This window comes from Chiroxiphia lanceolata, chromosome 25, assembly GCF_009829145.1.
Source record: "Chiroxiphia lanceolata isolate bChiLan1 chromosome 25, bChiLan1.pri, whole genome shotgun sequence".
Classification (NCBI taxonomy): Eukaryota; Metazoa; Chordata; class Aves; order Passeriformes; family Pipridae; genus Chiroxiphia; species Chiroxiphia lanceolata.
Window position 1 is genome coordinate 5,127,894 of NC_045661.1, and position 23,497 is coordinate 5,151,390.

Below are 23,497 nucleotides of genomic sequence, written 5' to 3' on the forward strand. Positions count from 1 at the left end.
TGGGGACAAGCCCAGTGCTGCCAGCTCTGGGCACCTGGAGAGGAGGCCAATGCATGGAGTGCCAAGGGGGTGGACCCTGCTCTGCTTTGGGGTTGGAACTGCCCAGGAGGACAGCCTGGAGCCTTAGCCAGGCAGGGCCTTTGCACTGTGGCTCTTGTCCCTTAGCATAAACAACACCTGACACCACAGGGATGGGCATGTTGTCAGGGGTCCTCTTTCCCATCTCTGCTCCTGGATGATCCCTCCAGGGCACGGGGCAAGGACGGCCTCCCATGCTGGAGCTCTGCCCCTTGCCAGAGGTGGTGTCTTGACTGCACAGTGCCATGGTCTCCTCACAGCTCTCAGCTCTGGCCAGCTGAGCTCTCCAGTCCCCGCAGTCGGCGGGACGTCCCCACCCCCCTGCGCCTTGTGGTAGCATTCGCTGCTTCGCGGAAAATGTGATGACTCGGCAGCCTCTGAGTTTCCAGGCCTGGTTCCAGCTGCTGGGTGGAGAAACCTTCTGCAGTCGTCTTTGGGTTTGGCACAGCTGAAGGCTACACAGTTGGGGGGACCGAAGGGGAGATCTGGCATCCCCAGCTCAAGGAGGACTCTCTCTCTCTCTCGTTGTCCCTACCTGTGGTGACACGGTGTCACTGGGGTGGCCGTGGTGAGGGCAGTGCTGGCATGGGATGAGCAGCTTCTGCCCCCTATGGAGGCTGCCAAGTGCTGTGGCACCAGGGATGGGGCCTGGGTTTGGCTCCCAGCAGTGCTTTGGGCTGTTTCCACTGCAGACACAGCCCAAACTCCCTGAGCTCAGGGAGCACAGCCACTGGGATCCGAGGTTAAATAAGTGGGGCTAGTTTGGAGGTGTGTTCCCATGACAGGGGGGTGACAGCTCAGTGTGCCCTGTGATGGGTCACTAGCAGAATGCAGAGGCTGAGAAACCTGCTGGTCCATGCTCAGAGACCAATCCCATCCTGGTGGGCAGCAAGGCATCTCTCAAACCCATCATGCCAAGTGGGGGGTCACCTCTCCTCCTGGATGGGGAGATGTGGGGCAGTGGCACAGCATGGCAGCAGGATCCAAGGGGACAGAGACACTGTGCTTCAGGAATCCCTGCTTGGCTGCCCAGCCCAGAGACCAGGGAGGGTAGAACAGTCCCTTTGCTCCCTGGGCAAGCCAGTGTCTGGAGAAACTGCCTCGGTGGGGGAGTTGTGCCCCCACGCAAGGCTGCGACAGTAGAGGTTGGTTTCCAACAAGCTCCAGAGATGCCACATCCCACCCTTGTGACTCCATCAGAGTGGCTGGAGGTGGAGATGGCCAGCTTTGCAGACAGGCTGGTGCAGGGGCACCGAGGCTGTGCCCAGGCAGGTGCAGTGAGTACAAAAGGGCTCAGCTTCTCCCCAGCTGGGCAGGGCAGGCACAACCCAGCTGGAGTTTCCCAGGGCTCCAGTGACTGGGTTTGCCCTCTTGCTGGCCTGGGGCTGCTCTTTGGTGTGCTTTGAAGCTAGAGGAGCCCCACCTTGATGCTGTAGCCTGGAAAAACCGCCCGTCTGTGCCACTACTGAATGGGAAGTGGCCTTTGACACTGGGGCATGCAACACCTCTTCGCAGGGTTTTCCTTGATAATCAAGGGTCCCTCCTGCCCCATGCCCCTGAATCACAATTCCCAGCCCACTAAGGCCCTCCATCCTCACCTCCAACCCCTGCTTCATCAGCCAGGGACTCCTCCAGTTCAGCTCTGCCATCACCTGCCATGCTCCAGGGACACCACATGATCCCCAGCCTTCACTGCCTGCACTGCCTCTGCCCCAACCATCCTCCAGGTGACCCTCCAGGCTGCTCATGGCAGCAAACAGCTCCATGCTCCCCATCCAAAGTGGGATCACCTCTGCTGACAGCCTCTACCCTGCCATGCACCCCTGTGGGGACATCCACCGAAAGCCTCTTTGCGAATGTGTTTTGGGGACCAGCCAGCTGTAACCTCCTCAGTCCCATTCTGGGCCCCTGGGTAAACCTGGCAAGCCCTTGCTGCAGCGGGGAGCTCCAGCCTCCTCCCAGCTGGCTGCAGCCACACAGCTCTGGAAAGGGGCCTTTAAAAACAGTCCTCAGCCCACTGGAGACAACAGCAGCCAACTCCAAACCTCCCCTCGCCTGGGTCCTGGAGGGGGATCCCCTCCCCATTCATCTCAGTGGCTGGAGGACGTCACCCCCAGTGCCCCTGAGCACCCACCTTGCACTCAGCTCCCTGTCACGCCAGTGTCTGCAGCAGGGATGGGTGTCTCCAGAGCTGACTGTGCACTGGTTCATGGGTCAGCCCCATCACCTCAGGTGCTGGTGGACCTCAGCCCCAAATGCTTATTTCTGAGAGGAAACCTTGGGGACTTCCAAGAGCCAGAGCTCTTTCCCGCGGGCATCCATCCATGGGAGAGGGTGCACCCATGGCATTTTTTGCATTCAGCCCTTGGAGCTGCTGGCATTAAGGGTTAAAAATCTTGCATCTGCTAAAGCCAAGGCATCACATTCTGCTGCCTCCCTGATCTCTGTGTCCCTCACTGCTGGGCCGAGCTGCAGGGCCAGGGTTCCTTTACCCTCAGCCTGCTCCAGGCAGGGGACTGGACCTCTGCAGAGACGTGACTGTGACCACGGACCCGAACTCCTGGCATCAGTCCCATTTGGCCAGGACCTGGGAAATTAACTGTCACCCATGCAAAGTGAAGTGGCCTCGTGCTCTCTAGCCCCTTTCCAGCTGGGTCTATCAGCCTGGGGGCTTCCAGAAGGGTTGGGGGATGGACCTGGGGTTGGAGATGGGTCCTAGACCAGGTTCCTTGCATCCCACTCGCTTCTCAATTGTGTGCAAGAGCTGGGGCTTTCCATGTCTTTGTCCAGGCACTGTGGGTTGCTCTGTCCATCACAGATCCCACTTGACAAACCTCTGAGTTTTTTGGCGAGGGATTCTCCTGTTCCAAAGAGCAGATGGGGGATGTGTCCCACCCTGACAGCTTGGTGGTTCAGAGCAATGAGCAGAGCTTGAATAGCCCCTGTTGGTGGCCGTACTGGCTACTGTGACAGACTCCCACGGCCACAAAGGCCGCACTGGCTTCCGGACTGATGCATCACTGAACCTCTTCCAGCACTGTCCCAGATCTCCAGCGCTGATGTGAAGCCAATGGCATCTCTGCTCTGAATCAGAGCTGGCATCCTGCCATGCATTGCACAGACACTGCACAGCACCACACAGCACAGCTCTGCCCGCAGCAGGGCAGGCACAGACTGCTCCCCACAGCAACCCCCCAAAGTACAGTGTCTACACAGCCCGGGCACAGGGCACGGCTCACCCCAGCCACTCCCTTAGATGGCCAAAGAGTGGTCCAGGCGTCTCTGTGCTCGCGGGATGCAGGGCCCGGGACCCCACAGTGTGCACCCCCTGTCCCAGCCTGCAGGCTGCTGTGTTAAGGGCATCTCACAGAGACACCCCCCAGTCCCTGCCCCTCGACGTACCCAAACCCCCGTTCCACAGCCGCAACTGCGCAGGAATTGATGCACACAGAGCTGAAAGCGCGAGCACAGAGCGAGCCCAGGGTGCACAGCACGGCCACACTCGTGCCCTCGCTCCCTCCAGGATCGCAGCCCAGCGATGCGCCCTCCTCCCCTCCCTCCCCGCGTCGGGGGCTGGTTCGGGAGCTCTCTCCCAGCCCGGAGCCGCCGTCAGTCCCGTCCTGTCTCCTCCCCCGCCGCTCCTCCCGCTCCAGCTCCCCCAGCTCTGCCGAGCTCCTGCTGATGCCAGAGCGGGCTCCAGCCCCGCAGAGCCCCCGCGGTCCCCCCGCCCCAGCCCCCCGGCCGGCAGCTCTGCCCGCAGCCCGCACCCGCCCGAGAGTCACCGCAGAGGGACACGGACCCGCGGGGACAACAACAAATGCGCCCGGCGAGAGGCAGCCGCCCCCGCCGGGCTCCTCCCGGGCCGGAGGCGAGCTCTGCCCCTGCCCAGGGACAGCGGGCCCGGCCGAGGTGCCACGCACTGCCTGGTCCCCAGTGATGTCATCTTGTCACCCGCGCTCGGAAAGCATGTGGGGACGCGGCTCCCGGCTGCCGTGGGAGAAGGGGCTGGCTGGGGACAGCCACTGCTAAGAAGCTGACCCCACCCCCGCCGACTTGTCATCCCTCTCATCTGCAGCCACCCAGGTCCCCATGAGGCCACCGCTGCTGCCGCTGCTGGTGCTGTGCGTGCCGCGGCTCCCGGGGACCCCGGCAGAGGTAAGCGCTTGGCTCCCCCAGCCCCTCTGGCTCCGCAGCTCTCGGCTCCCAGCTCGCGAGGGGCTCCGCACAGCCCTGCCCCGCCGGGGGCACCGTTCTGGGCTCCTCTCACCGGTGCAGCTGCGCCACATCAGCGGCGTCCGCGGCCCCGCTGCCCCCCCGCTGCCCCCCTGGCCGCAGCGCCTGGGACCGCAGCGTGTCCCCGCTGCCATGGCTGCGCGGATCCTCGCCCGGGAATGGCCCGGCTGCTGTCCTGGGGGTCCCCCGCCCCTTTGTTCTCCTCTCCCAAAAGCCCCGCAGTCAGTGGGGAGCCGGGACGAGCCTGCCCGTGGAGCCGAGGGGAAGGAACGCCAGGAAGACGATGGCTTTTTGCGGGACAAGGAGTGGGCAGAGACATTTCCTTTAACATGGGGGGAACTGACGCCAACCCAAAGCAGGGCACACCCTGTTGGGAGCAGGCTGCGAGCAGACGGGTGTCCCCGCTGCCGGGGGAGAGTACTGGGGGCTCCGGGAGCTCTGTGCAGCCCGCGGGGGTTCTTGGGTCCCTCCATGCTCCCTCCATGGTGGTGGGAAGGAGATGTGCCTGTAACAGGGAATGAGATTGCCAGGGCCTGTCCAGAGCTCACTCCCTCCCTCTCCAGACCTCCCTGTGCCCTGGCTGGTTTGGTGGGGTCTTCCCCTGTGGGCATGGCCTGTTGGTCTGCAGCCCCAGGCCCCACACAAAAGGCAAGGGCAGCTCACAAGCTGCATCTGCTGAGTCTGTCTCCCTGCCTTGGCTAGGGGAGGCAGGGTGACAAGTAACACAAGCTCTCCTGGGGAAAGGAGTCACAGCCCACAGATGCCATGTCAGGGTGGGACCTCTGCCTGGCCAGCCTGACCCCTGGCCTGGCACAGGACACCTCTCCCAGGCATTGGTCTCAGCTCAGCCCCCCTCACTTTGCCCCTCTCTCACTTGACACCTTCAATCCCCCAGGGTGAGGGATGCAACCGGACAGCACAGGCATGGCTGGAGGGACAGGACACGCGTGGTGACAGAGGTAAGTCCCAGGCTGAGGAAGGAGGGATGGGATGGTCTCTGTGCCTGGAGCAGTGAGATGAGCAGATGTGCTGGGCCAGGACTCTTGAAGTTGAGGGTAGCTTTGTAAATACTCTGCTTTAGGCTTACTACAGGCTGCAGATCATGGCCAGGGAAGGGGAAGAGTCAGCCCCATCCCCCTCCAGCAACCAGCCATATGGGGGGCACTGTGAGAGATGGACAAAGCTCCAAGCTCTCTCCTTCCACAGAGCATCAGGTGGGTTCAGCAACAGCACAGACATAGGTGCCCTGCTCAGAGCCCCTGCAGTTGCCCAGGCAGGATCACAGTCTATAAGGCAGCTCCACAGCTGCTGTGGGCCTGGAGCCAGTGTGGTACCCACATGGCACCAGACTGTGCCAGTGAGAACTCTCCTAGATGAACCACAGGCACCTGTCAGGGCACGAGGTGTACCTGGGTGAGGCTATCTGTGATGTGGTTAGTGGAGCTTACCTGTGGGGTCAGGGGCCGTGGGACCACAGGGTGCCTCTTGCCCATTCTAGGTACGTTTGTGCTGCAGATGTGAGGAAGGTGACAGAGGGAGGCAGGCAATGAGGCTGGTGGAAACCCAAGAGAAGCAGAGAAATGTGGGTGGAGAATTCATACCTTCATAAATAAGACAAGAAAGAGCCTGCAGTGACAAACGATCCCTGCTTGAACTCCACAGGGCAGGGCACAGTCCCGTGGGCTGCCTAAGGGAGGAGGTCAGATGTGCCCTGTGCTCTGGGTGTCTGCTGACAGGGAGGGGAGCCCAGGGCAGCTGGCCCAGGTATAGGCACCTGACCCATGGGCACCCAGCTACATTCAGCTAACCCTTCCTGAGCAGTCTGATCCTAAATCTGCACTTGAACTGCTCAGGGTTGGCGCTGAAAAGGCCTTTCCCAGGGGCACTACCTGCTCCTATTTGTGTTCATCTTTGCCCTTGCCTGATGAGTGAAGCTCTCAGCATTGCAGCAGGCTCCAAACCACAGGATTGCATGGAAGAGAAGTTGAACATAGTTCTGGGAGTGTTCAGATCAGTGGGAAGGACACACACAACTCCTGAACTGTGCCAAAGGTGCCCCTGCCCCAGGCTCACCCCACACTGCTCCTCCCTGACTGTGTAAAGGCCACCCCTGGGGCGACCTCTGGGGCAGTCACTGTGCTTGGTTCGAGCTTTCTTGCTGTTCCAGACCCCATGTAAGCCTGTCACAACATGTTGCACACCATAAATTTTAAGTGCTAATTGTTACACAAATGTCATATTAGCACTTAGAGCTGTTCTGTCATTTTCCAAAGGCTGAGAGCAGTAGAGAGTTCATGGATGTGGCACTTGGGGACATGGGTTAATGCTGGACTTGGCAATGCTGGGGAAACGCTTAGAGGGCTTTTCCAACCTTTGGAAAAGTGATTCTGTGACTCACAGCTAGGCTGGGGATGGGGGTGCCTGAAAATCTGCTAGAGGCATTGGAAGGCAGACATGGAGCCTACCCAGGTCAACTGTCAGCTTGGCCCTGACAGACAGGTTGTGTCTGGCTCCTGTTGTGTAGATGGTTCCTCAGCAGCTCAAAGGGCAGGGACTCAATAGCAGTTTTGGCCACTGACCCACCAATAAGGCCAAGCCCTGTCCCCAGATGCTCTCCATCGGGATGCCATAGTGCCGGCCCCGCAGCCCCAGTGCACTGACCTCACTGCTGCAGCAGGAACACCTCAGCAGGGCCTGCAGCCAGGCTGGCCCCACATTTCCTCCACATACACAGTGTCCCACTCTTCCCATTCACCTCTACCCTGGGCAGAACAGGGGGGACTCAATGTCTGGATCCCCCCAGAGGAGCCTTTGTCCCCCAGCTCTGTCAGACCCCACACAGAAGCAGAGACTGTTGCAGGAGCATAATGGCCCCCCTGCCATTTCCATCCTGCCCCCTTACTGGCCACTGTCTTGCTTCTCAGTGGACCCAGAGCCCTTCAACATCTTTTTTGGGGGCTCAAGCCAACCAAGGTGGCAAGCAGTGGATTATACCCAGTCAGGGAACTTCTCTGCCTTAAATCAAGGCTCTCTGGACAAAACACATGATGAACTGAAGCCTTCTGGTCTTTCTCCAATAGAGCAGATGCTCCACACTTCGGAGCATCTCTTTCACATCTCCCTTTGACCTCAGTCCATGGAGGTTTCTGAGCATTCTTGTGTTTTCCCAAAGGCTGTTCAGAGCCCTCGGTGTCAGGGGGCCTGACCAAAGCAGGACAGCATCCATGGTGGTGGCTGGTGCCCGGTGTACCCCAGCGAGGGTGGGTGGGCTGGGAGCTGCCTCTGCAGGCTCCCTGTTGACAGTTTTGGATTTGCCTCTGCAGGCACCCTCCTGAACGTCAGCGTGAGTGACCATGGCCGGTCAGACTCCCTCCTTGTGTCCTGGGATGAGCCAGAGGAAGGTGCCAAGGGATATTCGCTCGCCCTCTCCTCCCTGGGCTCAGGCAGGCCACTGCAGAATGGGTCTGCTGGGCCCAACACCACCAGCTTCTGGTTCCACGGGCTGACCCCTGGCACACGCTACGAGATCGAGGTGACAGCCACGCTGGCCTGCATGGAGACTATCAGCCAGACCATCACAGCTCAGACAAGTAAGGGCTCTACAGGGACTGCAGAGGGTCTCAGGGCTCCTGCCAATACTACTGTGCTGCTTTGGAGGGTGCCGAGCCCAGGTCTGTTTGGAGTCCCACTAGTTCATGGGGAGGTTGGGCTTTTCCTCACTTCCACGAGAACTGGGGTCCTTTTGTGGTCTCCAGAGTCCCAGGGGTCATTCCCTCATCCTTATGGAGGAAGGGTCCTGTCCCTGCACCTTGCATGGGCAGGGTTTATGCTGTGTCTTCTCCTAGAATAATGTAGCTAATGACAGACCAGCCCATAATGTGGCCTGCAGAGAGCTGAGGCGTGGAAAATGTCATGCCTGGAGGTCTAGAAAGGGCTGTCAGGAAGGAGCATCTGCTCTACAATTTTGGCACATCTCCATCATGTGGACTCAAGTGGACTCACCCCTCTAGTCTTGCTCTGCACCCTCCCTGGCTGATTCCAAGGTCTGGGGAAGAGAACAGGGCTGGTGACTCAACAGCTCAGGTGAGGATAGCAGCCCTTGCCTGCACCTCTCCAGAAGATCCTTGAGTAAAGCAGTGCAGGTGAAGGTGGAAAACCTAGAAAAGGAGGGTAGAGCTGAAGGAGATTGGACAGTGGAAGGGCTGATGTCAGGCAACAGTGGAAAGAGCAGGAGCTGGTTCTCATGGGAAGGCAGGTGGCAGGACCCACAGGGCCAGCAGGAACAGAGGACCTGTTAGCAGATGAGCTCCCAGGTAAGCATTGATGGCTTCACTGTGTGTGTTGTCCCTGACTAAGCCTCCCCACTCAGTTCAAAGTAACTGCTGAGACTGATCCAGAGGGGATGGTGCACCCCACACCACCCATGGGAGGTTGGTGAGAGGTCAGGGAGGTGATAGGGCTGTGCTTGGGGGATCCTTGCTGGAATCCTGCTGCTATGGAAGACAGGCCGAGAGAGCTGGGGTTGTTCAGCCTAGATAGGAGAAGGCTCCAGGGTGACCTTAGAGTCCCTTCTAGTAGCTAAAGGGAACTTTAAAATAGAGAGAGAGAGGGACTTTTTACATGGGCATATAGTGGCAGGACAAGAGGGAACAGTTTTAAACTAACAGAGGAGAGGTTTAGGTTAGATGTTAAAAAGAAATTGTTCACTGTGGGGGTGGTGAGGCCCTGGCACAGGTTGCTGTGGTTGCCCCATCCCTGGAAGTGTCCAAGGCAAGGCTGGATGGGGCTTGGAGCCACCTATTCTAGTGGAAGGTGTCCCTGCTCATGGCAGGAGGAGGCTGGAACAAGCTGAGCTTTAAGGTCCCTTCCAACCCAAACAATTCCACAATCCTTTGATCAGATCCTGCAGAGCTGGCTGCCAGGACCTCACCAGGCAAAGGCCAACGTTCCACCAAGCCCGTGAGACAACTCGCCAGGTCAGGCACTCCCAGGCAGCCAGCCAACACTGTCTTGTGCCATGTCATGTCTGATGCAGGTCCGTCACCCGTCCGCAACCTGAGCCTCAGCAGTGGCGGGAGCTCGGCCTCGCTGAGGGCGGCCTGGGCGCACGGCCCGGGGCAGCGCGAGGGCTACGGCCTGGCCCTGTACCACAGCGACTCCCAGGCGCTGGTGAGGAACGTGTCCCTCCCGCCCAGCGCCTCCACCTTCCTGTTCGACGGGTTGCTGGCCGGCAGCGAGTACGCCTTGAAGGTCAGCACTCTGACTGGGTCCAGCCAGGCCAGCACCAGTGTCCACCAGTGGACAGGTAGGGAGCGATGGGTGTGCCTGCCCCAAGGGGGAAGGGGTGGGAGAAAGGCAGGAGGCACGCAGAGCATGTGCTTGCTGGGCTCGCAGAGGTGGGGAGGAGGCTTGTGTAGGATGGCAGCAGCCGAGTGTGTTCCATGTCCCCGCTGTGAGCCCAGTGTCTGGGCCAAGGGGAAAACTTCACACCTTGGGCCTGCCTTGCAGCGCCCACAGCTTGGGTTTGTGTGTTCCCAAGGGAGAGGGGCAGTCTGGTGGATCCTGGATCTCTTGGCTAGCGAGAGCTGCAGGAATGCCGCATTGCCCAGGCTGCCACCCCATCAGCCCTGCAGCCTAAAAGAGCATGACAGCATGGAAGGACCTCAAGAGCCCCCCAGCCAACCTGGGAGGGGACATGAGAGGGACATCCCTCAGCTGACGTTGCCAGACCTTCAGCCCCCATGCCACAGAGAGCAGCTGTGGTCATAGCGGGCCCCGGGGAGAGAGGAGGGTCCAGGGAGGCCCAGCTCCATTGCTGAACTTTGCTGCCTCCTGCTCTTCCCCTCAGCTCCCTCCATCCCCACCCAGCTGAGGCTCAGCCCAGGCTCCAGCACCAGCCTCGTCGCCTCCTGGGCAGGGGCTGCGGGGGCTGCCTGGCTGCACCTTGAGCTCCGCAACCTCCTCACCCAGACAGTCACCACGACCCTGTCAGCCAGGAGGGGCCTCACCAGCTACACCTTCCAGCACCTCCACCCCGGCACCCAGTACTGGCTGGGGCTCAGCGCCACAGCCGGGCCCTACACTGTAGTGGGACCCAATGCCACTGCCTGGACATGTGAGTATGATGGCCAGGGACGGGGGAGGACCTCGGTGGCCCCAGCTTTCTCCCTGTCTCTGGTCCAGCCTCTGAATCCAAAGGTCTCCTGCCACAGCCCTGGGTGCACAGGGTGATTCTGCTTGGACTTGGCCTAAAGCCACTCCAGGACCCAGCTCTGGGACACTGCTGTCCTGGGGCCAGTGAATCCCTGCAGCAGGTGGATTCCCAACGCTGGCCTGCTTTTCTCCCTGAGTTGCAGTGGGATCAGCCTGTAGTCCCCCCCAGGAGCAGATCCCACTGGTGTTCAATGCAGCTGAGCCTGGGCTCTCATTGCCTCAGGGCTGTACAAGGGCTGCAGAAAAAATGAGGCAAGAGGACAGCAGCTGAGCTAGTTTGAACTGGAGGCTTCTGGAGGGCCTTATAAAAGAGCAAGAAAGACTTTTTACATGGGCAGACAGTGATAGGGTTTGAGGGGAGTGATTTTAAACTAAAATAGGAGAGATTTAGATTAGATGTTAGGAAGGCATTCTTCCCTGTGAGCGTGGGGAGGCCCTGGCACAGGTTGCTCAGAGAAGCTGTGGCTGCCCTGTCCCTGTAAGTGTTCAAGGCCACGTTGGACAGGGCTTAGAGCCATCTAGTCTAGTGGCAGCCCTCCCAAACCCTGCTATTGCACCATTCCCCCATCCTCCTCCTGGTTCTGTCCTCAGGCTGACAAGGGCCCTGAGAGAGGGGGACTTCCACCACCACAGCCCTGGTTTGTTGCCAACACCACGTCCATAGCACTGCAAACAGTTCTATTCCCAGACTTGCTAACCCAGATGTTCCCAGGAAAACCAGGGGGGAAATGGAGAGGGCAAGCCCAGCCTCCTGGGCAGAGCAGATTCACACTAAACGCCGAGGAAGCGCTGGCCCTCAAATGATGGAGGTGCCAAGCTGCAGACTCAGAGCTGCTGTGGCCAGTGACTCGTCCTGGCCCTGGTGAGACAGGGGTCAGGTGTACCCTGGGAGGACCTGGGTGCCACCAGGTGTCAAGACTCAGCTTCTTCCTGCTTCACCTGAGAAGCTGGAGCCTGCTTCCTGCTGACTCTGCAGCTGGGATTTCGGAAGGCCTCTGCAGCTGGTTTTCTTCTGCTGTGAAGTGAAGCTGGTTCTTGCTGTTGCTGTCTGCAGCTCTGACCTGCTCCACTGAACAAAATTTCCCTGTGCCAGACACACGAGCCAGGGGCATCTGGCCAGGAGTTCAGTCCAGGCCAGTTCCTGAGAATATCAACAAGCTCATGGTGGGATGAGAGTGGAGTGGAGCGGACTTTTAGGAATTTCCCAGAAGGTTTGCCAGCTTTGTCTGGACTCTGCTAGTCCAGGAATGCTTGTGCTGGGGAGTGGAGACGGCATGCTCCAAAAAGATGTCTAAAGCTGGACATAACCCTGCAGGGAATGAGCCTCAGTGTTGCGTGGGGTACAGAGCACCCCATAATCCTGATGCACACAATCCCATTCCCTTCCAGACCCCTTGAGCCCTGACAATGTGACCCTGAGCAGTGCAGAGGAGCAGAGCTCCTTGCAGGCTCTCTGGAGCATCCCAGTGGGACACAGGGACTTCTACCTGGTGACGCTGCGAGAGGGAGAGGATGGTGTTGTGACGAGGAACATCTCCGTCGGCGGGGACAATGGTCACGTCACCTTCCATGGGCTGAGCCCTGGGAAGCAGTACTCTGTCCAGGTGATGGTGGTGGCAGGGCCATACCAGGCATCAGCCTTCAGCACAGCAGCTTGGACAGGTGAGCAGAAAGCCCATGCAAGTCCCTTGAGACCATTCCTGGAGGGGGGCTGGGGATGAGCAGGGGGATTGTGGCAGGGACAGGGCTGTGACCTGTGGCACCTGGTCTCAAGAGTAGATTGTGGGTCAGAGTGGCAAAATCTGCCTCCCCACAGTTCCTGGTGAGGGTGGGCTCAGAGATGCTGGGCAGGCTTGTGCCAGCAAGTTTCAGGCAAAATCAGGACCAGATCCTGCTCAGTAGCCTCTGGACTCAGTGCTTGGCAGGTTTCAGGCAGCTTTCCCCCTTCCCCTTACTGCAGCTGGATGGGTGGGCAGGGAAGCACCACCAGTCTCCCCAGAGTAGCATCTCCCTGCGCCCAGTCCTTCCTGAGTGACTTGTGGAGCCACAGTTGGTGCTGTGCCAGAGCTGACACCCTGGGAAGGGACAATTGGAACTGTGCACAGCATGGGGAGGCACCCACCATGGTGCTGGGGGCACTAAGAGCTCTTCCTGCAGCCACGGCTGCCCCCGTATGGGATGGAGACAGCTGCAGTGTCACAGAATCACAGAACTGTTAGAGCTGGAAGGGATCTCTGGAGATCATCTAGTCCAACTCACCTGCCAAGACCGGGTCACCTAGAGCAATCTGAAAAGCAAAAAAAAAAAAAAAAAACCCTGTGAAAGCAACCTGCCTGCCTGACGCACTGCCCTGTGCCGGGGTGTCCTTGTCCCTTGCAGAGCCACTAGCACCATCTGGCGTGAGCCTGTCCAGCCAGGGCAGCCCCCACAGCCTGCTGGCCAGCTGGGAGGAGGCGATGGGGGAGGGCTATCTGCTGGCCCTCAGCCCTGCCGAGCACCCCGTGAAGAACAGCTCGTTGCTCAGGGGCGTCACCAGCTTCACCTACGAGGGCCTCCACCCTGGCACCCTCTATACCTTTGAGGTCAGCACCGTGGCTGGCCCCTACACATCCTCACCCCAGTGCGTCTCCAACTGGACATGTGAGTTCCACAGCCCTGGGTTCCCACTGGATCTTGCCCTTCCCCATGATGTTGTGCCTCAGGGCACGTGACAGCGAGTGTCTTCTGCAGCTCCATCCAATAACTGGGCGAAAGGCTCAGGAGGAGGCAGAGGTGCTACTGGATGTGTCTGACCCTGCTCTGTTTCCCAGTCACCAGGCACAAGGGTCAGCAGAGCCCAGTGCCCTCCTCCCCCTTCTCCTTGGTCTATCCTCCCCTGGCACTGCTCAGGCTGCCTCTGCCTTGAGCCACCTCTCCACCACCCACCACCTCATCCAGCACCAGAACAGTCCTCTCTCTGTGCCACTTTGAACTCTATGCTGGCCCAGTCCCTGCCACACTGGTGTTAGCAGGGCTGACGGTGGTCAAAACACCTGGATGTGGGTTTTCCCAGGGAAAGGGCTTCACTTTGGGGTTTCACTTCTGCCAGGTGACTCTGGACCTTTCCTTTTCTAGACCCTTTGCCCCCGGAGCAGCTGACCCTCAGCAATGGGGGCCACAGCACCTCTCTACAAGCCTCCTGGAGAGCAGCTTCCTCTGGCAGCACTGGCTACACAGGGACCCTCCTGGAAACCAAGTCCCAGAAGCGGATCAGGAATGTGACTTTGGGGAATGACTGGACGAATGTGACCTTGGAGGACCTCGTCCCCGGGCGACAGTACACACTGGAGGTGGCTGCTGTGGCTGGACCTTACAGATCCCCTGTGCAATCAGCCACGGACTGGACATGTGAGTGTGACAGTCCTTCCTCACCCTACTGCAAATTTCAACCATGTTCTGCCCATGAGAGCAGAACCCAGCACAGGAGCAGAGGGTGACCCATGTGTGGGGAGATGGGGAACCTGGGACAGGGATGCATAGCCAGACAGAGTGAGAGGACAACTGGAGCTGCATTGAGCCACGTTGGACCTAAAAGGGTCTGCAGTGCAGGAGGAACCCATCACTGAACAGAAAACATTTTCAAATGTCACCCAGGGGGAATGAGGGGACCTGCTCCCCTGTTTGCTGAGGAGCAGGAGCTCTGGTTGTTCTGGGGTTTGATGTGCCAGGGCTGATTCCTGACCTAACTCCACCAGGTACAGGCAGTGGAGCAGGACAAGTGTGTGCAGCTCCAACTCCACACCACAACCACCTCTCACTGCCTGGGTGTCTCTTTTCTCTCAGACCCCCTGGCTCCAGCTGGCGTGACCCTGACCAACACCCGGCGCCCACTGGGGCTCTCAGCCTTCTGGGACAAGGCTGCTGGTGATGTGGACCAGTTCTACCTCCAGCTCTACAGCAAGAGCCATGCAGCACAGAGGAACATCTCAGTGGGGCCAAACACCCACAACTTCACATTCCTGGGGCTGTCCCCTGGCACTCAATACTTCCTGAAGGTGACCGTCCTCAGTGGCCCATACAGATCCTCATCACACTTTGCCACTGAGTGGACATGTGAGTGAGAAGTATCCCCAGTCTCCTGCAGGGATGGGACATCCTGGCACTGCCTGCAAGAGTAGCAGTGACAGGGACTTGTCTGGGTGGAGGGAGGGCTCCATTGGGACGTGCAGGCTCCCTGTCTTGGGAATCAGAGCACGTCACAGGCTGTGTGGTGGCTGTTGGGCCCCAAAAGACCCTTTTCCCCAGCTTAGGTTTTCCCCAGTCAAGCTGGGGATCTCAAGGCCAGCCAGGGAGTGGTGGAGAGGGATGTGAGAGAGGAAGCACAGAGACCCGTATGGGCTTGCTGCTCCCTGTCCATGGAGCAAAGCAGCCCAATGGGAGCTGAGTGCTGTCAGCACTTACCTGCTAATAGCACCCTGGGGACATGCACAGGCAGGTTGCCTTTCTCCCAGGAGAATAGGAGAGCTGGCAGTCAGCTGCCACCACTCCTCCTTTAGCCCTGTGCAGAGGTGCAGGCTGTGCCCTGGCTTCTCCAGGTGGCTCATCCACCACTTCATGGATTTCATGCTGTGCTTTCCTTCAGATCCTCTGTCTCTGGCTAATGTGAGCGTACAGCCTGGCCGGAGACCCCAGGAGCTGCACGTGAGCTGGGTGGAGTCTGGCGGTGGCAGAGACCACTTGGTACAGCTCTCGGTGGCCGAGTCCCTGTCTGTCATCAGGAACGTGTCTGTGCCCCGTGGAGTCACCCAGCTCGACCTGGAGGGGCTGGTACCAGGGTCCCGGTACCGCGTGGAGATCATTTCTCAGGCTGGGCCTCACCACATCTCCTCTCAGACTGCCATTGGCTACACCGGTAGAAACACAGCTCCCCTGTTCCCATCCCCTCTCCACCTCTGGCACCCAGCCTGGCTCTGACCTGGCGAGGGGCTCGGGACCACAAGGAGGGTCCCAGGGCTGTTCTGCAGGAGAGTTCTGAGACTGTGTCCCTGCAACCCCACCGGAGCCTGTCTCCTACTCAAGGTGCTGGGGTCTTTTGTGGGACCTTCTCTCATCCTGAGCCCAGCAGCTCAGTGGGTCGTGCTGTTGGGACAAGGGGGACTCAGGCCGTGGTGGTGGTACACTGTTGTCACCTGGGACACAGGGAGCAGCTTTGACCTGGGAGCAGCCTGCTGCTCTCAGCAGCCTTTAGATAGTGTGCTGGATGCCCACAGTCCTTCAGCTCCCAGCTTCATTCCCAACCTAGAGTCTGTCCTGAGCACCCCAGGTTTGTCCCCAGTGACCCCGTTTCTCTCCCACAGTCCCACTGCCTCCTCGTTCCCTATCTGCCAGCCCTGTCAGCACTGCCTGGGCTCTGGCTGTGCACTGGGAGACTGCTCCTGGGCAGAGGGATGGATACCTGCTCAGTGTGCTCGAGGAGGGCTCTTCTGCACCACCAAGGAACCTGGAAGCAGGGAAGGACAGCACCAATGTCACTGTGCCACAGCTGGAACCAGGAACATGCTACCTTGTTGGCATCTGGGCAGTGGCTGGACCCTACCGCTCCCTCCCCAGGAACATCACCAGCTGCACAGGTCAGCATGCATGACACCCAGGGGTGACGGGGGTAGGAGCACTGTGATGAGCTCTGGAATGGGATGGGATCAATGTTGGCACCCAAAGAGGGGAGGGGAAGGAAGGGAGGGGAGGAGAGGAGGGCACCCTGACCTGGTTCCTGGTGAAGCTGACCTGTAGTCATGTCCTGTGTCTCACAGCCTCTTTGTACTGAGGTGTCTGCTTGTTCAGAACTGGATCTTTTTCTCTCCAACCAATGTGCCTGTTTTTCCTCACAGTTCCTGCAGCCCCAACAAACCTGAGCCTTACAAACCCAGGCAGTTCCTCAGAGCTTTACACATCCTGGAATAAGCCCCCCGGCAGGAGGGACCACTACCGCATTACCCTGTATAGCCTCAGCACCCAGAGCAGGGTTCAGGTCCAGACCTTGAGTCCAGATGCCCAGAACATCACCTGGACTCACCTGGAGGCAGGCAGCAGGTTTGCTGTGCAGGTCACTGCTGTGAAAGGCTCGTTAGAAGCCTCTTCCATCAACGTCACCCAATGGACACGTGAGTCTGATTGGTTGGGTTGGGCATAGTGCTCCAGTGCGCCCCAAAGCCTCCCTCCCCCTGAGCCTTACAGAGCACCCACCGCCACTTGCCCCATCCCAAACCATCCCTACTGTGCCCCAGAGCCTCCACCTGAGCTTTCCAGAGCATGCAATTCCACTTTCCCCATCCCAATCCATTCACACTGTGCCCATAGCTTCTATGTAATGGTCCCACCTTTCTGCTCACTGTCCTCACTCCATCCTTGACACGGAGCCAATCCCCCCACCCCCCTCAGAGGCTCAGGGTATCTCCCCTGTCATGTCCAGCTGCAGATCCCAGGGATGCTGCGCTCAGAGCCATGTGCCCTGCCTGCCTGTTTGTGCCCAGGCTCCTATTCAGAGGATCTCTGGGCTGACTGTCTCCCTGTTGCTTTCCAGATCCCTTGGCCCCTGCCAACCTCACCCTGGGCAGCCCCTCAGCCTGGGTGCTGTTGGCCTCCTGGGCAGCAGCAGGGCGAGGGGCAGAAGGCTTCGTGGTGGATGTCTATGACACAGCCTCTGGCACTCACGTCGGGCACACGGTGCTGGGAGGCAATGCCAGGAGTCACATCTTCAGGAGCCTGAGCCCTGGCACCCTCTACAGCGTGGCAGTGAGGGCCACAGCTGGGCCCTTCCATGCCAGTGCCCCCAACCTCACCCACTGCACACGTGAGTGTGATGCTCTCCTTGCAGCCAGGTGTCCTTCACCAGACCTTTCCTTCCCAGTTTGGTCAGAGGCTATACTGGTGCAGCCCCCCTGCTTTCCTCTCCCACCCATGCAAGCACCCAGTGCTTATTCCCTGCCTGGATGCATCATGAGGAGCCTGTGCATGATCCTGTGCCACCCCCACCCCTGGTAGCCACCCACAGCAACCCACAGTCTCAGGGAGGAGGCAGCTGCCACAGAGTCAAGGGCACAGCCAGCCCATGGGACCTCAGGGAGCTGACCCAGCTCCTGCAGCACAGACATGGAGCATCTCCTATCCCTCAGCTCAGATGTGGCCCCTGGCAGTGACTTGTGTTTCCTCCCCAGGTCCGCTGCCCCCGGCTGCCGTGCGCTGGCTGAGCACGGGACACCCCAACAGGCTGAGCGCGGCCTGGGGCGCCGCGGCCGGGGGGAGAGAGGGGTACACACTGACCCTGTTCCACGCAAGGCCGGGCACCGTGGCAGCCACAGCCTCGCTCAGCAGAGACACCCACGACTTCACCTTCACGGGACTGGCCCCAGGACACGAGTACTCCCTGGAAGCCAGTGCCACAGCTGGACTGTACCAGGCAGCAGCGCCCAAAATCAGCGGCTGGACACGTGAGTGGCCAGAGCAGTACCCTCTGCAGAGGGGTGGGAGGTGTCGCACCACTGCGCAGTCCTGGAGAGGGCTGGGACGTTCACTGGGGACCTGGTGCCTTTGGAGATGTGCACACACACGTGCACAGGGGTGACACACAGCAGTTGGTGCAGGGGCACACTGTTACCCTCGCGGCATGTGGATGTTCACCTGAAGGCTTGCACAAGCTGATGATGTAGGCTTGACATGCTGATGACACACAGGGCTGCCCAGCTGTGTCCCCTGCCCGTGCTGACCCATCTCCCCGTGTACAGGAACACAGGGAGTGTGTACAGGAGACTCAATGAGTCTCCAGCAGGTAGAAACCACGTTACCATAAAGGTTCATGAAATGAATCAGTGTAGTACAAGAGGCCATTCCACAGGCCTCCCAGGAGAATGGGTCTTTGCTCTGGAGATGAGCTAATCCAGCACTTCTACCCACCTAGAAAAATTTTAGGGCTGGGCAGAGTACAGAGGCTGTGCCAGCACTGCCTGGGCCCTGCACTCCAGCTGGGTGCAGGAGCGCACGTGTGCATGCAGCAAGGGTGAAGACATTCCCACTGGGCTGTGGGGATGAGGGCGACCTGGGTGAAGAAGGGTTGACATGTGAGGGACCAGCAAGGGTGAGGATCATTAAAGCTGAGGTGGGATGGGGACAGAAAAAAGTGAGGATGAGTAGGCCATAGGGAATCTATGAGTCCTTGCCCTCAGGGACCACCTGTCCTGCTGCACGATGTGCCATCGAGTGTCTGTTTCCTCCTGCCTGGGGTGCAGTCCCTGACCTCAGGTCTGATGCTCCCCAGGTCCATTGCCCCCGGCTGCCGTGCGCCTGCTGAGCACGGGACACCCCGACGGGCTGAGCGCAGCCTGGGGCGCCGCGGCCGGGGGGAGAGAGGGGTACACACTGACCCTGTTCCACGCACGGCCGGGCACCGTGGCAGCCACAGCCTCGCTTGGGAGAGACACCCACAACTTCACCTTCACGGGACTGGCTCCAGGAAGCAAATACGTGCTGGAGGTGGCGTCCATGGCTGGGTCCTTCAGGACACCCGCAGGGAATGTCAGCAACTGGACATGTGAGTACCCTTTTGGGGGGCATGGGTGCCTCGCTGGGCAGTCATGAAAGCTCATGGTAAAGAACACTGACCTTTGTGGCAGCCCCCAAGCCCTGCCTGGGGCATGTCAGTGCCATGGCACTGAGCAGAGCTCTGCCCACCCTCATCACCAGCTCCAGCAGCCTGGGGGAAGGCAGCTGGAGCTCCAGAGCCACGCTTCAGGGGAGAGCCACAAAGAAGGGAGCATCAGACAGGGCATTCACCTTCCCCACTCCTGTAGCTGGCTGTGTGTTCCCTCCTCAGCCTGATCAGGCAGGCACAGAGAAACCTGCAGAAGCTTTGAGCTGCCTCCAGGCTGGTGGGTGCAGCCACACAGCCGAGGCTAAATGCCCTGTCCAGTGTGGCACATCCCTTCTGATGGCACTGCCAAGAGACCCAGGCAATGTCCTCAGGCCCTTTGTTGACATGTCTCCATCCTGTCTCTCCAGACCCCCTGGCACCCCGTAACGTGTACATGACGAACCAGGGGTATCCCAACAGGCTGAGCGCGTCCTGGCGAGCTGAACCCCAAGGACAAGACAGTTACAGGCTCCTCCTGTATCATTCAGGATCAGGTGTTTTGGCAGCCAATGTCTCTGTTGGGAAAGGCACCAGCAAGTTCACCTTCTCTGGCCTGGCTCCAGGACACAAATACCTGCTGGAAGTGGTGTCTGTGGCAGGGCCCTACACAGCGTCCGCGGGGAACATCAGTGACTGGACAAGTAAGTGCCAGAGCTGCAGGTCCTGAGTCATGCACAAGGCTCAGCCTTCCCAGCTGGGTGGGCTCAGCACCTGGAGTGGGAAGGGGCAGGGACATGACCAGGACAGCTGCCTGGGAGCTGTAGGATCAGTGAATGGTTTGGGTTGGAAGGGACCTTCTAAAGGCCATCTAGTCCAACCCCCCCATCTTCAACTAGATCAGGTTGCTCAAAGCACTATCTGACCTGATTGTCAATATTTCCAGTGATGGGACAGCATGGCATGGCATGGCATGGGGTGGGGTGGGATGTACCACCACAGCAATGGGATCATGGGCTGGGCAAGCCCCTGGTGGAGGGGAGAGCCAGGCAGTGCTGCTGGCTGTAGGAGAGCCTGGCAGCCACAACTGCTGTTTCAGGAGGCAGACTCTGGGCTGTGGCCCTGCTGGCTCCTCCAGGAATGGGTGGCGGAACAAAAGCATGGGATCCCATTGCAGTAGAGCTGCTCTGGTAGATGACACCCACAGCCTGGGAGACCACGAGACCTAAGCCAGGGGGATACACCCCACCATCCCCACTGCTGTTCCCCCAGGCAGTCAGAAAATTCCTGGCATAGGGAATAAGGGGAGGATGGGCTTTTTTTTTGTTTTTAAGGAATGTGGAAATTGCAGATAAGCACAATAAGCCTTTTCATGTGCTTGTCCCCACAGTCCTTGCACTCTGCTTGGGGAATCCAGCGGTCCCTGCTCCCACACTCAGCCATCCCCCAGCAGGGTGCTGGAAGTCATGTGCAGAGCCCTTTGGGCAGGTCTCTAATGAAACTTGCTCATTAGCTAGAGGAAGAACCCATCCCCTCACACTCCTCACTCTGCATGTCCTCCAGCTGCCATTTAAAGCTCATTTCTGGCAACCAGCAGCAGCAGGAATGTTATCACTGAACATGTGGAGTCTCCTTGTGTGTCACCCATCTCCTGCTTGTGCCTCTGTAGGATGGAAGGGAGCACATGCATGCCAGTAACTCTCGTTGGTGTGTTTTTTGTTGTAGCCCCCTCAGTTCCCAAAAATCTCTCAGCGGTGGCTGAAGGGAACAACACGATGCTTATCTCCTGGGGCAGTGTCTCTGGACAGCAGGACGAGTGCCAGCTGTGGCTGCGGGACCCCCGGAACAGCTCTCTGCCCTGGCGGCACTCCCTGGGCAGAGGGCAAGTCCAACAGCTCCTCCAGGGGCTGATCCCAGGCAGGAACTACTCTGTGTCCTTGAGCTGCGTGGCTGGGCCGTACTGGAGCAGCACCAAGTCCTTGGCAGTGCCAATAGGTGGGTACACACTGCCACGGGGAGGGAGCAGGGCGGGCTGGAAGGGGCAGAAACATGTGAGTGGCCTCAAGACTGGATCAGCCCTTGGGTGTCAACAGAGGCATGGCAAGTGTTTATTGTGGGAGATAAGGAAAGCCAGCAATGTGACCCTCTGGTAGCCATCGGTTCTCTCAGCTAGCCCCATGACAGATATCTCCCATCTCCTGTGAAGCAAAGGGACTCTGCAGAGATCTCCGCTGGTTGACTTCTCCTGTAAGACACCAGCTCAGGCCCTGGCCCATTCCCATTGTCCTGTGGCCCATGGCACAGCAGGACAATGCTGTGGCTCCCAGGTCACAGCTGTCCAGCTCTACTTTCTCACTGACCTCAGGAGCAGATACCAGTGCGGGTCCAGGCTGAGACAGGGGTAGAAGTTGGGATTCCTCTGATGCAGTGAGTGCAGAGCCTGCCCTATCTCCTCTGCAGAGCCAAACCCCGTGGAGGATGTGCAATGCCTACCACAGTCAAGGAGCCTTTACTTGAACTGGACAAGCTCTCCTGGAGATGTGGAGGCTTATGAGGTGGTGACAGAGAGACTGTCTGATGGACCTCCCACCTCCAAGTACATCATGAGCATCCCTGTGAATGAGGCCAGTTTGGAGGGGCTGGAGCCAAACTCCTCCTACCAAATCATTTTGAGTGCTGTGGGCATGAACACACTGAGGAGCCAGGCTGTGACTCTGCTATGCAGCACAGCAGTGGAGGGTGAGTCTCCTGCTTTCCCACAACCTTGCCACAGACCCCAGGAGAAGACACCCAGTGTTGCTACTGGGGACTCTTTCAGGTGCCTGTGAGCCCCACATGGTCCTGCACTGACCTGCAGTGGGCCAGGGCTCTGGCAGCGCTGCTGGGACCAGTCACAGGCTGAGGAATGTGTGGTGGGACTGTGGGAGCAGGGCCACACTAACAGGCAGTGCTTGCTGGTTCCTCTTCCAGCCTTGCCCCCACCCCTGCGTGCAGACGTCTTCCAGGTGGAGTCCAGCTCCACAGTTATCATTTCATCCGACCTGTTCAGTGAGGAGAATGGCCAGATCGAGTATTATGGTGTCATTGCTACCACTAATGACTCATGTAAGTGTCCCTGCACGTCCCAGTCTGCTCCCAGTGTCTCCCTGGAGGGTAGCTGGTTCCCCAGATGTCACTTTGGGACTGCCACTGTCGCCTTGTACATTCTTCCCCAGTGCCTGAGGCCCACCCAGGAGATCATGTCCAGCACATGGTATGACCACTATTATGGGACAGAGGACTCCTACCTGGCAGTGCTCATACCCAATCCCTTCCACCAGAGGAGCTCCCTTGAGACCTGGCGAGTGCCAGTGGGAACAGAGGAGTGCGGCCAGTCCAGGGCAACGTGCAATGGGAAGCTGAAAGCCGACAAACAGTACAGGTGAGAGATGTCAGCATCCCTCCTGAGGGGAAGGGGCTGGAGGAGAAAAGGGACTGCACGTGTCCCTGCAAGGTGCCACCAGCAAACTCCATGTCACCTCACCCTTGTACCCCTCAGATCCCCAGGGGCTGTTCCGCCAAGGAGCGTTTGAGGGAGGCAGGGGCTGGCCTGCAGGGAATATTAGGCAGTGTGGTGGGCAGGGAGAGGGAGAGCTGAAGCTGCCAAGGACTGTGTGTGTTACCTCGGGAGCTGGGAGGATGTCCACCCTCAGGGTAGGAACTAAACCGGATGTTGGTCTTTGTAGGATTTTTGTCTCTGACTCAGAGCCAGGTGCAGGTGGCACAAAAATAAAACCAATTCAGAAACAGTAGTTTGAGTGGTGCCTACTCAGCGAGGGGCTCAGGGGTTAGGGGTAGAAAATGCTCAGGCTAAGGTCCAAGTTCCCCATGAGACACACACATGGATCCCAATAGTCATAAATTCAGAGTCTTATTTGACACTAAATAGAATCCAGGAACATGAAGGTACATATTTTGTTATAGGGTACCTTTAAACATTTGATTTTAAATCAGGTTTTCTACTGTTAACAAAGAATGATATCTTTAGCCAGTCCCATTAATTTAGCAGCTCACAGTTTCATCAAGTGGTAGGCATTTCTCTGATCCCCCAGAATCAGGAAGGTTGTCCCATTTCAGTTTAAAGAAACTTGCAGCAAGGGTGGCTGACAGGTCACTGAGAGGGTTGGGAAAAGAGAGTGAAAATCTGTGAGACAGCATGTGCATGAGAGAGCTTCCCTTTCCCTCCGGGAGTACAGGCAGAATTAAATCTAACCATAAGTTTTGTGGTGAGTGGGCAGAATTTACTGCTTCACCCATCAGCCTCAAGTCTGGGGGGATAGAGAGGGGACAGCTGGGGTTGGAGAGGGGACAGCAGGGCACAAGTCTCAGACCGAG

At 58.7% G+C, this 23,497-nt stretch overlaps 1 protein-coding gene across 1 annotated transcript in view; it reads left to right on the forward strand.

The window, feature by feature from the left end:
• Window positions 1–4,161: 4,161 nt before the first annotated feature.
• LOC116798423 (receptor-type tyrosine-protein phosphatase V-like) overlaps window positions 4,162–23,497 on the forward strand; it is a 34,058-nt gene continuing 14,722 nt past the window's right edge. The window contains exons 1-20 of the mRNA XM_032710866.1: window positions 4,162–4,233; window positions 5,207–5,270; window positions 7,635–7,901; window positions 9,347–9,616; window positions 10,160–10,426; window positions 11,914–12,186; window positions 12,904–13,164; window positions 13,639–13,911; window positions 14,347–14,616; window positions 15,146–15,415; window positions 15,861–16,133; window positions 16,392–16,664; window positions 17,084–17,353; window positions 17,718–17,990; window positions 18,815–19,087; window positions 19,555–19,827; window positions 20,849–21,118; window positions 21,584–21,862; window positions 22,094–22,232; window positions 22,347–22,544. Of these exons, the coding sequence (XP_032566757.1) occupies window positions 4,168–4,233; window positions 5,207–5,270; window positions 7,635–7,901; window positions 9,347–9,616; window positions 10,160–10,426; window positions 11,914–12,186; window positions 12,904–13,164; window positions 13,639–13,911; window positions 14,347–14,616; window positions 15,146–15,415; window positions 15,861–16,133; window positions 16,392–16,664; window positions 17,084–17,353; window positions 17,718–17,990; window positions 18,815–19,087; window positions 19,555–19,827; window positions 20,849–21,118; window positions 21,584–21,862; window positions 22,094–22,232; window positions 22,347–22,544 (4,802 nt within the window). The 5' untranslated portion in view covers window positions 4,162–4,167. The remainder of the gene's footprint in view (window positions 4,234–5,206; window positions 5,271–7,634; window positions 7,902–9,346; window positions 9,617–10,159; window positions 10,427–11,913; window positions 12,187–12,903; window positions 13,165–13,638; window positions 13,912–14,346; window positions 14,617–15,145; window positions 15,416–15,860; window positions 16,134–16,391; window positions 16,665–17,083; window positions 17,354–17,717; window positions 17,991–18,814; window positions 19,088–19,554; window positions 19,828–20,848; window positions 21,119–21,583; window positions 21,863–22,093; window positions 22,233–22,346; window positions 22,545–23,497) is intronic.